General features: G+C 45.7%; 1 protein-coding gene across 6 annotated transcripts in view; it reads left to right on the forward strand.

Moving 5' to 3' along the window:
* Positions 1 to 15324, forward strand: part of BRWD1 (bromodomain and WD repeat domain containing 1) — a 76953-nt gene that overhangs the window by 32487 nt on the left and 29142 nt on the right. For 5 of the 6 annotated variants that reach the window (XM_061627661.1, XM_061627659.1, XM_061627660.1 and 2 more), the window contains 3 exons: positions 485 to 677; positions 1640 to 1765; positions 8545 to 8652. In XM_061627661.1, coding sequence (XP_061483645.1) covers positions 485 to 677; positions 1640 to 1765; positions 8545 to 8652 — 427 coding nt within the window. The remainder of the gene's footprint in view (positions 1 to 484; positions 678 to 1639; positions 1766 to 8544; positions 8653 to 15324) is intronic. The other variant, XM_061627663.1, reaches the window with a different exon arrangement.

Raw genomic sequence — 15324 nt, forward strand, 5'->3', positions numbered from 1 at the left:
ATGTGCTGTGTCAGCCCTCAGTTTTGAAAAGTCACACAAGAAACATCATGAATACTTAAATTTTACTTACTACCTTGCAACAATGTCATATTTTCTATCTTGTGATGTTTCTGAGGAAATCTTGTGGAAATACGAAGGTCCTCTATACTAGAATGCTTCTGTGGTATTCTGGAGGAAAGATGAAAAGACAGGCAATCTATATTCAGAGTACCAGGAAATGCACTGCCAAGAGGAGGAGATATAATCAATTCCTTCTCCTTGGAGCTCTGAAATTCCACATTGTAATTTGAACACTATTCTACGTATGTGACCGTACAGAGTTTTCATTACAGAACATCTATTGCAATAAAGCATCAACATTCAGCTCTGAATATCATCCAGCAAACTTCAAAACATTAGTTGAAGCGCAGTCAGTTCTGACCTAGTAGATACTTTGGATCTCCAACTTACCTGTGTATGTTTTCTGTCCCCCTCCCCCCTCCAGTGACTCATCAAGCGAGTATTCTGATTGGATTGCTGATGCAGGGATTAACCTACAGCCTCCTAAAAGAAGTTCTCGGCGCAAAACTGTTAGATATTGTAGTTCTTCTGAAGATGCAGCATCACTGGAAAAAATGTCTCCACCAAAGAGAAGGAAAAAAAGATGGAAAAAATACAAACCAAAAAGGCATGAGGAGGTACTGGTTTTTGTTTTTATCTGTTTTTAGATACATCCAATCAGTTAATGGGGTTTAATTTCATACTTTTAAGATTCTCAGAATTACTAGTCTATTTTGTGAATAGGTGAGCACAAGTGCAGAAGAGTGGTTCATTGCAACCAATGACACACCATAATGCCCTCTTTGACACACAACACTAAATCAATTATGGCTTAGCATGAACAAGCAAATGTACAGGAGCATGCTGAAGGTAACTGCAGCCCTATCTAGAGAGAGCTGACGTAGCCACAATGATGCAAGTCTAGGTTACATCCAAGTTGCATTAATGAACGGGGAACATGTGGCTCTGCAGATGTAATTGAACTCCCACTCCCATCAGCCCCAGAAAGCATGGCCAAAATCAATGTTGATGAGAGTTGTGGTCCAGCAACATCTAGAGGACCACACCTTCCCCATCCCTGGATTACTGCAATGTGTTCTACATGGGGATGCCCTTGAGGACATTTTAGAATTTTAACTGGCACAGAATAATACAACTAGAATACTTGTGGAAGCCGGGCACTGAGATCATATTATACCTGTTTGGTATGAATTCCTATTTGGAGTTAAGATGCATGTCTGAGACCCTGCTTTCTGCCCTGCCTGCGAGATCTGTTAGGTTGATTAAATACAAGAGTTAGGGCTTCCTGGTGGCTTTGCACCTTTGGCACTTCCTCTCCAGGAATGTGTATATGGCCTCATCACTGTAAAAACACTACATAGTGTTTAAGTCTATGCTCTTTGCTGAATTGTGCTATATGTGAAAAAAAATTAGCTGCTTGTGGATTTTTCTGTTTTGTTTTGTTTTCATGTGAGTAAAAGTCTTGTAAGCTGCCTTCTGAGGGCGGTATTCCTTGAAAGGCAGGTTACAAATCTTTTCGATAGGGACTCATAACTGACACTGATAACACTGCATTCTAATTTGAGTAACCTTTTATCAGGATGCACAAGTGAATGCACCCCAACCATCGGTAGCCCTAGAACTGTCCTTTGAGTTTCAGCCTCCTGACTGGATAACAGACATCAGACTCCGAAGGTCTCCTTTTGTCCCGCAAATGGGTGATGAGGTGAGAGAATTTCAACTGAATCTAAGCCTAATTTGTTAAAGTAGCATAGCTGACCCCAGTTCTGTAATTTGTTAAGTCATAGAAAAGTAGCCATTGTCCACAAGTGGCAAGCCATGCTGCGGTGGTACTCTCTTGTAGCCTTAAGGATTCTTCACTTTTAAAAGGTACAAGATGGACAACCACCTCAAAAATCAGAGCAAACTGGGGACTCATTACTAGCATATCAGGCACAGCTCTTCCCCTTCTGTCGTAAAGGACAACTGGCCCTTGAGGTAGAAATGGCATGTCTTGTTTGCACGCACAGTTGACGTGGTAGCAGCATGGCATAATTGCTCATTGTGCTCAGCTTTTTGCTGTAAAGGGAAGCAGAGCATAGGAGTGACTGACTTGCTTGTCCCTGCTTCCAATGAACTTGGGTAACTGAAGTTTTCCGCAGGTAGCCTGCCATCAAGCGGGTATCACAGCTCCACCTAGCATCTGAAGGCAAGAATGTTCTGAAGTCAAGACTAGGGGCCTCAGGCCCCTCCCACTCTCCAGTTCATTCTTGCCTTCGTCTGAGGCAGTTGGATATCTAGAATAGCGTTATAGCTAAGTTTTCTGTGTGCATTTTGTCTGACAGAGTGTGTGGATCTGAGTGTAGTTGTTTCCTCTTGTTCCCTTCCCTCTGTCTTCAACTTGAAGTGTGTGGGAGTCATTGTTTTTCATTTTGTTCCCTCCATTGTTATTTTTAACTGGGATTGTTTGACTGGGTTTTTTTTCACGGTTTGCCCTTTCCCCCTGAATCCCTTTGTGGGAGACAGCGCCAGCCGCTATCCTTCCCTTAGCTGGGAGACTGCGGCTACGGCTCTCCCTTCCTCAGGCGGCAGCGTTTCTGTCGGGAGCCTGCGGCTGCAGTTTCCTTGCTCAGCATCAATGATCCGTTTGTATTTGCCGCCTGTTTTCGGCGGCAGCCCGCCTTAGTATCCCGGCCAGGTGCTTGGCTCCTTTTTAGCGGCAACGTTTAGGTTTTCATCAGGCTGCTCCGCACCCCCCCTCACCCAGGCTCGCTCTGCGGCCGTTTTGAGAAGCCACAACTGTGCTCCTCGACTCTCCTGAGGCTATAGGAGTGCGCGGAGGCCGTTCTGCTTCCTCATGGCAGCGGTTTTCCTGGTGGGCCCGTTTTGGGTTTTCTGGTGTTCTTCTCTGACCGCCATTGCTTCTTCATTCCAACCGCCATTTTGTTTTTTGCTAATTTTCCCGCCCTTTTTAATGGACGCCTCTTTGTTTGCCCTTTCATTCCCGCTCTTTCTGTTTGGAATCTCCCTTAGAGAGATTTAGATCTGAGTCTCCCTGTTTTTTGTTTTAAGTAACCCGATCCTGCAAGGCCCTTCAGTATAGTTGCTGTGTGTGTGCTGCAGGGTAAAGAGAATCCTGCACAAGGCCCTCCACTATAGTGGCTTAGATGTGTCCTGAGGCTGGTTACTGAAGCTAATCCGTGGGCATGTACTAAGGTTGTTTGGAACTGTGCATTCTCCCCATCCGTGGGTGTGCACTAAGGCTGTTTGAACTGTGCATTCTCCCCATCCGTGGGCGTGCACTAAGGCTGTTGGAACTGTGCATTCTCCCCATCCGTGGGCGTGCACTAAGGCTGTTGGAACTGTGCATTCTCCCCATCCGTGGGCATGCACTAAGGCTGTCTGGGCATGCACTATAGCCTTGGCTTTGTACATTCTCCCCCACCTGTGGGCATGTACAGAAGTGTGTGTTGGCAATATATTTATACTGTATATTCTCCCCCATCCGTGGGCGTATACAGCAGTGTATGTTGGTGATATATACCGTACATTCTCCCCCATCCGTGTGGCTTGTACGAAGAGTGTGTTGGTGTTATATACCGCACCCCCACCTTGTGCGTGTATATAATGGCGAATCAACAGCCAGAGACAGCCTGTGCTACAGGGGCACAGCAACCGTGTAAGACCCCAGGGCGTCTCACATCTACTAAGCACAAGCAACCCAGACTTCATTCCAAGGCTGTCGCTGAAACCAAACACGTATCTAGCCACACCGCTGCCACAAAAGCACGATATGTGTCTATCCCAACTTCAGTGTCTGCTGGCCAACACAGATTAACAGCCCTCTTTCATTCACCTGCCGGCTTGTCTGAGGACGTATTTGAAGGGCTCCCTAGCCAACCAGCTGGGATCTGTCCTTCTCAACCCATCTCATCAACTGGGGCTCATATATTTCACCGGTCTCATGAATCCACTGCTAATTGGCCTCAACTAGGGCACTAGCCTCTGCTCTGCCAAGTGAACTCAGTGATCTCGGATCCTTATATGGCCGCTCTTGCCCTCTTCTGGGATTGCAATATGGTTTCTCCCACATTTACAGGACTTTCTGAGCTTTTCTCACAAGTGCATTCAGGGTCACAGGCCAATCCATTTCATCGGCAGAATGCGCAGGACATTCCGGCGCTATAAGACATTGTGGCTGCAGCGAGGCAAATCCACTACCCTCACCAAATCCTTTAGAGGCAGGATTGGCAGTGGGACTACCGGTTCAGAGGATCCCTCGTATTCTTTTCAAGCCGAGGGAGGTGCATCCTATTGCCTGTTTCACACTGCCGACTATCTTCCCCTCGCTCGTAGAGTTTTGGACACCTTAGGTCTCCAAACTTTCCAGACTGAATCTGCTATTCCCCCTGTGTAGAGGGCCAAGGTTTTGAAATTTCCAAGATCGACAGATCACTCCTTCCTGTGCCAGATCCCATCGACAAACTGGCCAAAGAAGAATGGGCTTGCCTGCTGCAGCCATGTCATTTTGCTGCCCTCGCCATAATCACGGGGCTACCGCCTTAGCTTTTGGGCCTCTGCTGCAGTTTTCATCCTCTCTAGAGTTTCTATTATATGGCTGGATGATCTCTTGGACAACCCTAATCCAGATCTGGTTACACTAAGCAATGGCCGGCTAATAATTATCTGCCTATTTAGTTGAGCTGTGGCGATACTGCTTCTTCACCACTATGTGTGTGTATCTAGCTGTCCTGGTGCCATATTAATTCTAGATTATTCCGGAATCTGGCCTCCATAGTGCATCCACCTTCCTCAGGGGCAAACCAACAGTACTATGCCTCGGAGCAACATAAAGCACAAGCACTCCAGGCTTCACTCCAAGACTGTTGACAAAACCAAGCATTTAAAAACAGGAGCAGTACTACAACTTTCCGCTTTGTGTGCATGTACTGGCCTCGCTCCACACCGCTCCTCCTACCTTGTGCGTTTGTTGGTGGCATATACCGCAACTCCTGCCATGTGCGTGTATATGACGGAGGATCAGCGCCCAGACGCCTACTTGAGTTACCACCCAGCTAAAGTATGCTTGGGGCCGTACTGCTTCCCTCATCCGTGGGCCTATTCCGGTGTTCCCTATTTCTGCACCTCTCTTCCAGTGCATATTCTCTAGTAAGACCAGATGACGGGTGAGTGTGGACCAGCCCAGGCAACAGGTGAGTCTATATCAGGTCTGTAACCTCTCGCCCTTTTTGGCTGCTAGCCAGCCAAACCTGGCAGACATCTCTCCTACTATTTCGGTGGGGCAAATTGACTGGTGGTCCTCTTATTTGCCTTCACTTCCAGTGAGTCCCTGTCAGAGGTTTCTCCTCGGGCATGATAGCCATATCCAGACGAGCAGGCGGCTGCTGCTGCGACTGCAGAGTAATAAGGAGCTCTTCACTGTTCCTATCAGATCACAGGCAACTCTGTGCAGAGGGACACTCTCACTGCTCCTCCCCACTGTGCCCCAGATTCAAGTCCACTACAGAAGGACGCCCTCACTGCCCCTTCCCACTGTGTGCAGTTGTTTTGGTTATTAGAGGGACTTCTTAGCTACCAGGAACTGGCTTGGACTGTAATTTGATGGTGTTTACATGTTCTCGCCCTGAGACCCTTCTCTGGGCTATATGCAAAGGTTAACCGATCCCATCTACTACATGGAGCATCTTGGCAAATTTCCAATCTGCTGACATATCCAGACAAGCGGACTACTGCTGCAGCAGAACCAGGTTATCTACGGTCCTGTTAGGCCAGGTCAAAGATGCCAGGCCATAGACATACCACTGCGGAGGGACACTCTCTTTGCCCCTCCCCACTGCGTACAATATTTCTAACTCTCAGGAGTCGCTCCTCTCCCTTATCTAATCATGTTATGTTTCTACGGTTCTGGTCAGGCCAGGAACTACACCAGTGCGGAAGGACATTCTCAATGCCCCTCCTCACTGACCGTGAATTTTTGGGTTCTCAGAGGTGGCCACATTCCCTTCAGTGTTGTATGGTTAGGCTGATTTTATGAGGCAATGCTCCCTTTACTGAGGTACTTGTGTGCTGGCCTTACAGAGGCAGGTTGCTTCCTCTGCCTCTGTTAAGCAGCTTGATCTCGCTATTTCACTCCCCTCTCCCTTGGGCAGCTCTCTTTGGCTAGGCTGCATTCAGAAACACTTTGTTGGGCCCTTCTGGCCTCGCGGCTCCAGCCTTTGTAGCTCATTCAAGACCAGACCTCCACATTCTTGTGCTGGTGCTTCTTTTTTCCGCTTCTCTTCCTCTAAGGAGGTTGCTTTTGGGCTGGGCTGGCTTCCTTGCCGGATACCCTGTGTTGGGTTTCTAAATGTTGTTATTTAGGAACAGCACAGCTATAGCCGTTTCTTCAGCTGGCAGTGCTAGGCAGCAGCACCTTCAGCAACAGTCAGTGATATTCAGCAGTAGCCTTTTCAGCAGCTGTCAGTTCCATGTTTTGCACAGCCTGCGTCAGAGGGAATTTTGTGGGGACGAACGTTGCATGCAGTTTGACCCGTGCAAGGTGTACATTAACCCTACGGTAGGTGACGGGGTCTCACGGTTAGTATTGTAGCCAATCTTGGAACTTCTAGTATTCCTCCTCAGCATTGCATCTGGGCAGCAGGGTTGGTGTTGAGGCTCCTTGTGGAACATGATGGACGCTTTCTCGGTCTATCCAGTGACTCTGGAAATGCTTAGCCTTTCCCTCAGATTCCCGGGGAGGGAGCCTAGCTTGCTGCTCAGTCTCCTGGAGCAGTCAATGGTGTAGCATTCTCCTCTCGAATTCATGCTATTCTGACTAGTGATGACAAGAGGGGTCCAGCTTTTTTTCCAACTTGGCTGGAGAGTTGGCAGACTCCTCGCCCGGGAGTATGTTCAATTTTGTGCATTAACCGCAATATCGATTTTTTCCACCTTTGACCTAAGCCTGAACTAATTTCTCAAGCCACAATACAACAGGTGTTGCAATTCCTTCAGAAAGGCCTAATGATGGGGCTTAAGCCCAACACCTTACGTCGACATGCGTCCACTTTATCGTCCATTCTCTCAGTTTCATCCACTGATACTCCTATTTCCTCGCACCCTCTTATCAAATGTTTTCTGAGGGGAGCCACTCTATGTTCACCGGCTGTATCCCATCGTTTTCCTTCACAGAGTTTGTCAAAGGTTCTGCAGGCTCTACAACACCCTCCATTTGAACCCCTTAGGATTGTGCCATTACGTCTGTTGTCGTTCAAAGTCTTGTTCCTGATAGCGATCACCTCTGCGAGAAGATTCTCGGAATTGGGCACCTTGTCTTCCACCCGCCATCTTTGTGTTTTTCATAAGGACTCTGTTGTACTGCGGACAGATCCCTCCTTCTGTCCCAAGGTCAACTCGGCCTTTCATTGCAACCAGGACATCGTTCTTCCTTCCTTTTGCCCGAATCCCAACCATCCCCTGGAGAAGGCTTGGCATTCATTAGATGTCTGGAGGGCCCTCAAGACCTACTTGTCTCGAACCCAGGATATAAGACTAACTGAGTCCTTGTTTGTATCCTTTCATCCGCGATCTATGGGGAAGAAAGTAGCTAATTCTACCTTGTCTCGCTGGTTGCACGCATGTATTACCTTAGCTATGAGTCTCTTAAGCATCCTATTCCTTCTAGAATAACAGCACACTACTAGGTCAGCAGCCACTGCGGCTGTTTTTGCAACCAACACTCCCCTTGCAGACATTTGCAGAGCGGCTGTTTGGTCTACCCCAGATTTGTTTATAAGGCATTACAAAATTGACTGTTATGCCTCTGCTGATGCCTCCTTTGGTAGGCGGGTGTTGCAACAGGTTCTCAATGATATTTAGGATGTGGGTGGTCCCTCCCTGGTATGGGCTGCTTTGGTACATCCCACTTGATGGCAGGCTACCTGTGGAAAATGGACCGTTGGTCTCACCTGAACGGTGATTTTCACAGGTAGACTCCCTGTTGGAGGATATCTGGGGATTTTCCATCTGTTTCTATATGTCTCTGTTTACTTCATAAGGTTTAGGTTCTGTGTAATGAAGTCAAGGCCTTCTGAATCTGTTATATTGAAATGTTAGTATTGTATTATGGAATCGCAATTTTGTTATTTCCTTGTCCATTGACCTTTTTTCCTACATGTTTGAATATCTCTCTCTGGACTCGTCATGAATGAACTGGAGAGTGGGAGGGGCCTGAGGCCCCTAGTCTTGACTTTAGAACATTCTTGCCTTCAGACGCTAGGTGGAGCTATGATACCTGCTTGCTGGCAGTCTACCTGTGAAAATCACCCTTCAGGTGAGACCAGTGGTCCATTTTGGAAGTGGGTAGTTGATGAGTGAAACAGCCAGTGGGTAACTAACCCCTTAAATTAGTAAATAGTAAGTAGAGAAAATATTTCTCAGTTAAATTTATTTTATACTCCAGTAGATCACTTTCATTCATTGATTTTATAAACTTATTTTTGTTAGGTGATATATTTTCGGCAAGGCCATGAAGCTTATATTGAAGCAGTGAGGAAAAACCATATTTACAAACTGAATCCTCACAAGGAACCATGGAGAAAAATGGTTCTTAGGGTAAGACTGCTTCAGCCTGTGTGTGTGGTGTGTGTGTGGTGTGTGTGTGGTGTGTGTGTGGTGTGTGTGTGGTGTGTGTGGTGTGTGTGTGTGTGGTGTGTGTGTGTGTGTGGTGTGTGTGTGTGTGGTGTGTGTGTGTGTGGTGTGTGTGTGTGTGGTGTGTGTGTGTGTGGTGTGTGTGTGTGTGGTGTGTGTGTGTGTGGTGTGTGTGTGGTACTTTACAATTCTTCTCATTGGTTCCCTCAAGGAACCAGTAAAATAGACAAGGATGAGACAGAGGCAAGCATAGTGAACTTCACAGCTGAGTTGCAGAGCTCGAAATGGTTCAGAAAAGGACAACCAAAATTACCAAAGGCTTCCCGTATGAGGAAAGGTTAGAACATTTTTTGGGACTTCTTAGTGTAGAGCTCAGGAAGACCTTGTTGCTCAAGCAAGTCTCATCTGGAACAGGAACCCCTTCATAGTCCTTCCTGTCAGTGAGAATCCAGTGGCCAACTGGGTGGGTAGAATCAGTCCAGCTTGATAGCAAAATGGGTGCTTCAGATCTGTTCTACCTGGGAATAAGCCCCATTGAATTCAATGGGACTTGCTTCCATGTATACATGTATAGGTTGGGCTGTAAATCTTATTTAAAAGAGGTAGCTCTCTTGGCCAAGGGCCACTCAGACAGTGTTATACAAATCTATGGTGCTACCTTCTTTGGAATGCTTTGTACAGTTCTGCTCACCTCAAAAAGGATATTGCAGGAAAAGCTTCAGAAAAGGGCAAGCAAAATTATCAAAAAGGTGGAGCAATTCCTGTATGAGGAAAGTTTTCAACATTTGGGACTTTTTTGTTTAGAGAAAAAGTGTATAAGGGGAAGATAGGATAGAGGTGTATAAAATCATGCATGGTGTGGTGAAGGTGGGCAGAGATAAATTTTCCTCTTTTTCTCCAGTGGGCACCAAGTGAGTACTGTCTTCCCTTTAACATTCCAACAGACCGCCACACAGAGTGACAGTTCATTTTTCCTGCCTCGCTTCAGCAGTACTGATTTCACCTTGCTCTTCAGTCTGGCTAGCTTATATCCTTATTTAAGTTTGAATTTTTCTTCAGTGTTAATTGGTGTGAATATGTATGGAAGGTTTCAGACAATTTATTAATAAATTGGTCTGTTGTGTCTGTTGATTGATTAATTTATTGTAGAATTAATTACTCTAAACATTTGATTCCCTGAATTAATTATCCTACTGATTAGCTGAAAGGTTTAAGTTATTCCCCTTACAGTGAATGGATTTTCTGGGCTAATTCCTCTGTTTTAAACAGCAGTATTTTGGGGGGGGGGTTAAAAAAAAAGAAAAAGAACCAACCAAACCTCCCCTGCTGACGGCAGAATGCCTAAAGATCGTATCAAGCTCTCCGCAGAGTACTCTAAAAAATTAAAATCGGGACAGAGCGGCAGGAGCAGTTGGTGCAGTAGTGACTACAGCCTGCTGAAGTATGATGGTTAAAAAGACAAGCTGCACGCACGGAGGCAGCCACCATTTTCCTCAACAACAAAGTGTCGCAGTCAGCGCTTCGCCCATTCGCTCTTGCAGTAGCACAGAGAGAGGCCAGTAATCCAACAAAGCACGGTTAACCCTGTAAGCAATGCAGTAGCAGAGCAATCAGGGAGGAATCATGCTGCCAAAGATAGACAGTCATAACGCAGTCTTACCAATGTCGTCATTACCGTGCAGAAAGGCAGCTTATGTGGCAGAGCAAAGCCAGCAGTGGATGGCAGTAAATGATGAAATGCTCTCAGAGGAGGACAGGGCCCCAGATCACTCAGTCCTTTTTTTGCTCGGATTCAAATGAGGAGGAAGATGAATTCACAGGATTTAATACATCGCAGTCTGAATGTGCACACAGCACTTTAGCCATGTTGCCTTTGTGCAGTACTGCCACTTCTGCTCAAACTCAGCAACAGCAGCACAGAACCGTAGTTAATACACACAAGCGGCAGCAACACCACCATACGGATTCGGCACAGGCAGTTAATGTGGTCTCTGCTGCCATCTCCTGTTCCACCCAGGAACTACAGCAGGTGCAATCTTTTAATTTAAGCCCTGCTGAATTAAACCATGTTAGAAGAGCTCTGATGGATGACTTTTCAGCATAACTAGCTGCTTTTTGCCGGTCTTTTCAAGTAGCTCTTATGCAAGGACAGCAGTTTGCACGATCAGGTCAGGCAACGGGGATCACTCAGTTGCCAGCCTGTATGTTGCAGTGCAGTTCTCAGGGGGGGCCAAGCAAGTAGGCCTGATGAGGATCAACGGGCTACAAAGAGCACATACAAATGACTCACCAGATCGACATGATGTGGTCAGAGGTAGAGCACGGGGGTTCACAGCACACAGACATGACAGACCACGTTCTGATATGCAACAATTTCTGCATGACAATTCACTTGTTACTCTGGAGGAGGATACAGATATATGGAGTGATGGTTCACAGGTGGATGAGCAGCAGTCCAATAGATTGCTCTTTAACAGCACTGTTTGGCTGGCTGGAACAGAGGGGCAACAGAACATGTGACAGTGCTTCACCAGACCCATATGATGTGTCCAGAGGTAGAGTACTGAGGGTGAAGGTACAGAGGTTTGGCAGGCAAACCACTGAGATGCAACAGAATGTATATGATGATTCAGTTGTCTCTCTGGAGAAGGATATACATGGTTCACAGGTGGAAGAGCAGTCCACCTTGATGCCTTTCCATAAAGGATGGCAAACCTGATGTCTATGGAATTGTAAATTAACTGTTTGGTTGGAATAACCCTGCTGTGTTCCCTCAATAGTCTTAGGTAGTCCCGTGGAAAATGTGAAGTCCACCTTGTCTAAGGGGGCAATGATTGGGCCAGCAGCTAATGGCCACTACAAGGGCAGCTGAGTTGCTAGACACCAGGAAGACACACTATGTGAGGGAAGCGTGGTCTGGATGCCCTGGTCAGTTGAAGTGCACTCATTCAGCTTGGCAAACTGCAATCAAGCATGCAGCTGAGCTCCTGTCAAATGCTCAGCGCCAACCTCAAACTCAAGTACTAGGGGCTGCTGCATGTATGTTACCTGTATCAAGTAATGAATTTGTGGGCACAAGCAGTAGACAAAGACACTTCATTCAAAACAAAACTCTGGTCTCCATAAAGAAAATGCAGGGGCTATATGTGCTTAATGCCTACATTCAGATCAACTGAGCAGGATACGTAGTCCATGCAGTTATCTGATCTGCGTCTGTTTTTGCAGCGGATAAGACAAGTTTATCTGGAAGATGTTAAATTTCTCATTCACTGAAACACAGTGGCTCAAGAGCACTCAACAGGGTCGTATAGTGGCACATTGGGTGCACTGCAGTTGTTTAATTCACAGTGTGTAGTTTTTCAGTCCAGCCACAGACAGCCTGATCAGCCTGGCTATCCACAAATTGTTCTGCCAAGTCATGCAAAAACAATGATGAGGATGATTAGAAAATAAATTAAATTAATCAAACAGTCAGATTAAGAGAAAGCCATATCATGGGCACAGTTCCTCTTCAGATGAGGAGGGTGTTAAGTTCCCAGACTTGCATGCAATTCTAGTGGGCCAGGGGCCAGAGTTCAGAGTGACATCACAGGTTGCTAGACAGCCAGATGCTGCTATGAACACTGATTCCCTTGATCCTCAGATGGTACCAGATATTGAGGAGAGGGAAGGAAGTAACTTCCTCGTACAGATTGAAAAGAAACTTGCACACTCTGTTAAGGATGAACATATTATTCATTTGTTTTGTAGAAGGTTAGCAGCATTGGATCATCCTGACAAACCAACTGATCCAAAACGCAGAGGTTCCAATAGAACCTAGTACTAATCACAAGATGATTCTGGTCCAGCTCCTAAGTAGAAGACTTAGATTGAAGGAGTAGCACTTCTTCAGACTAAAAGATTAATGGTTTTGGCAAATAGATACTGTTCTGTAGACCCAGAGCTTCTGTATAAACTCTTGACTACTAGCAATTAATTTGCCAGTGCTTACTTTAGTGTCCAAAGCTAATCCACTAAAAGAGAGAGCACTTCCATTAGGCATGACTGTTAGAAGAATAGCTTAGATGCATGAAGTGCATCCTACTGCTCAGTAACAGTCTTCAAGTCTGTTTTAGGCGTCATGGTATTCCACAGCAACATCTTTCTACTCACTATTCCACTACATTGTCACGGTTGCCAAGTACTGTAAATGGGGCCAATTTGGGTGCTTCCACATCAGGAGGTGAAGAGTTACTGGGTTCCAGCCTCCACATTCAGTAATTGGAAGCGGCAGTCAGCCTCTCAAAGGCAAAGGGCAGTCACTGCACGCTGTTGTAATATGAGTAATAGTTTCCATAATGTCCCATACTGCACAGTCTGTTTCTTTATTATCAGAGCAGCTTCTGCTGGCTCACTGAAACATTAGATCAGTTGAGGGCTAGATATGGTACGTTCTGAATGTTGAAAGAAGTGACAAAATGATCTCTAATAAATCATGGCCTACACCTGTTTTTAAGGCCACAACAACCTTGGACACAATGCACCAGGTGCGAACTACATCCCTTCTACTTCTCAGGAGTGTTTGCTGCTCCTGATACAAGTCTTGAGGATGGGCTATTTCTGTTTCGCCTCTTTCTCAGAAACTGGTCAGGTCACAGTGGCAAGATGCTAATGCATTTTCTCTTGTGTGACAGACAGCCTTGGTGGCCATTATTAGCTCCATGAGCATTGAGTCCCTCAGCGAGAGGAAAATAAAATGAAAATGATAACGACGATGATGATTATAACAACATATAATAACGGGATGCTACTTAGTAGTTATGGGGTTGTCACATCAGTCATTCAGGAATGCTGCATAAGATCCAGCTACAAGGGTCAACATCTTTCTCAGTCCTAAAAGCACATTCGTCGTTATTTAGACCGGAAAATGTTCCTACAGTGTTGAAGAGTTATAAGACATATCTGTGGAGACTGTTAGCTTTTTCCCTTCACCACACCATTAACTCTTTGGGAAGAGTCTGTTGGTTCCTGTAGAGCGCCAGAGGCATATACCAGTTATCTCATGAGTGTCATGAGAATGTGATGCTTATTTCTAGCAGATAGCCCTGGCAAATTTTTGTTTGGAAGAATTTTCCAAGAGTAGCAGCACATAGCACAAGTTTGCTGTCCTGGAGAACAGCAGTCCTTAACAGTTGAAGGAATGGATAATTACATATATTTTACCGATTCTTGCAGAGTTTAAGGGTCCCCTATAGGATGACCTTACCAATAACTATTAAATAGCAACAAATGCATAGAATAGAGAATGTTTTTGTTTCACAAGTTTCCATGAAACTTCAGCCATATCATCTGCAACGACATATTCACTATTATTTTTCCAGGGGGTTCAGTTCCTCCCTCGAGAAAGTTCAGTAGCAAATTTAATGCATGTTAGTAACCTGTCTTTATTCCTCATATTCAACAGGTAGATCGTTTTTATATAGTTTTTTGAGAATGTGGGCAACAGAATCAAAGACAAACACATGTTTCTTGTATAATCCTTAATTCACTGGAAATTAAGGCTGCCAGGCCGTCTGTTGTTCCATTGCATTCATTTACATAGCAGCTTACATTTGCAGATTACTGGTGCTCAGCAGGTTCGCATAGCATGGTAATATTTCAGGGATTGCTGTGTAGGCATGGGAAGTTTCATCTAGTCAGAGTTCCTAGCTGCTGTCAAAACACTCAGCAGGTTTGGTTGCATAAATTATCAGGTGTCCGTTAGTGAGTTCCTCTTAGCTAGAGCTTCTCTGGCTGCTTCTGAAGAATTCAGGGGATCACTTTACTCTGCACCTGGTATCATGGCACATTCAACAAGAGCAGTATCCACTTACGCAGCACATACAACAAAGATTCCTCTACAAGAGGTTTGTCGGACAGCCACTATCAAGTACTATAAGATGGGCATTTATGCATCTGCAAAGGTAGCCGTGGAGAGTTGAGTTCCTTAGCAGGTGCTGCCGGATCATTAAGGCGCATGTACCCACCCACACAGGTCAGCTGTGGAACATCCCACTTGGGGGTGTCCTGGTGCCCACTGGAGAAGGAATAGTTTTACTCAGCAGAAAGGTGTTTCTCTGGGGGCACCAGGACACCACCAAGGTCCACCCTGGGATGCAACATGAAGAAGAACACAAGGAAAATGGGAGATTGAAGGGTCATGGAACTGATCTAGAAGTTTCCAAGTTCATGTTTCATATTGACTTCATCAAATGCAATCTTATTTTGAGTCATGTTAGTTTTATAAGTGTAATACTTTCAAGCTTGGCCAGACGGTGAACTGTCACTCCGTGGGAGGAACCGCGGTGATGGTCCATTGGAGTGTTAACTCTTTCCTCCCTCAAGCACTAGCAAGGGAAGACAGTATCCACTTGGGGGTGTCCTGGTGCCCCCTGAGAAATACCTTTCTGGTGAGTAAAACGGTTCCTTCTCATAGTACTGGAACTCAGGGCCATCCAGTGAAACTGAATGTGGGAAGGTTCAGACAGAAGAAAGTCTTTCACACACTGTATAGCTAAAATAAGAAAGTTGCTCTCACAAGATGTATGGATGGCCACCAACTTGGTGGCTGTGTTCTACCTCCACTCTAGGAGGCAGTGTGCCTCTGATTACCAGTTC

Source organism: Rhineura floridana, chromosome 5 (assembly GCF_030035675.1).
Source record: "Rhineura floridana isolate rRhiFlo1 chromosome 5, rRhiFlo1.hap2, whole genome shotgun sequence".
Taxonomy (NCBI): Eukaryota; Metazoa; Chordata; class Lepidosauria; order Squamata; family Rhineuridae; genus Rhineura; species Rhineura floridana.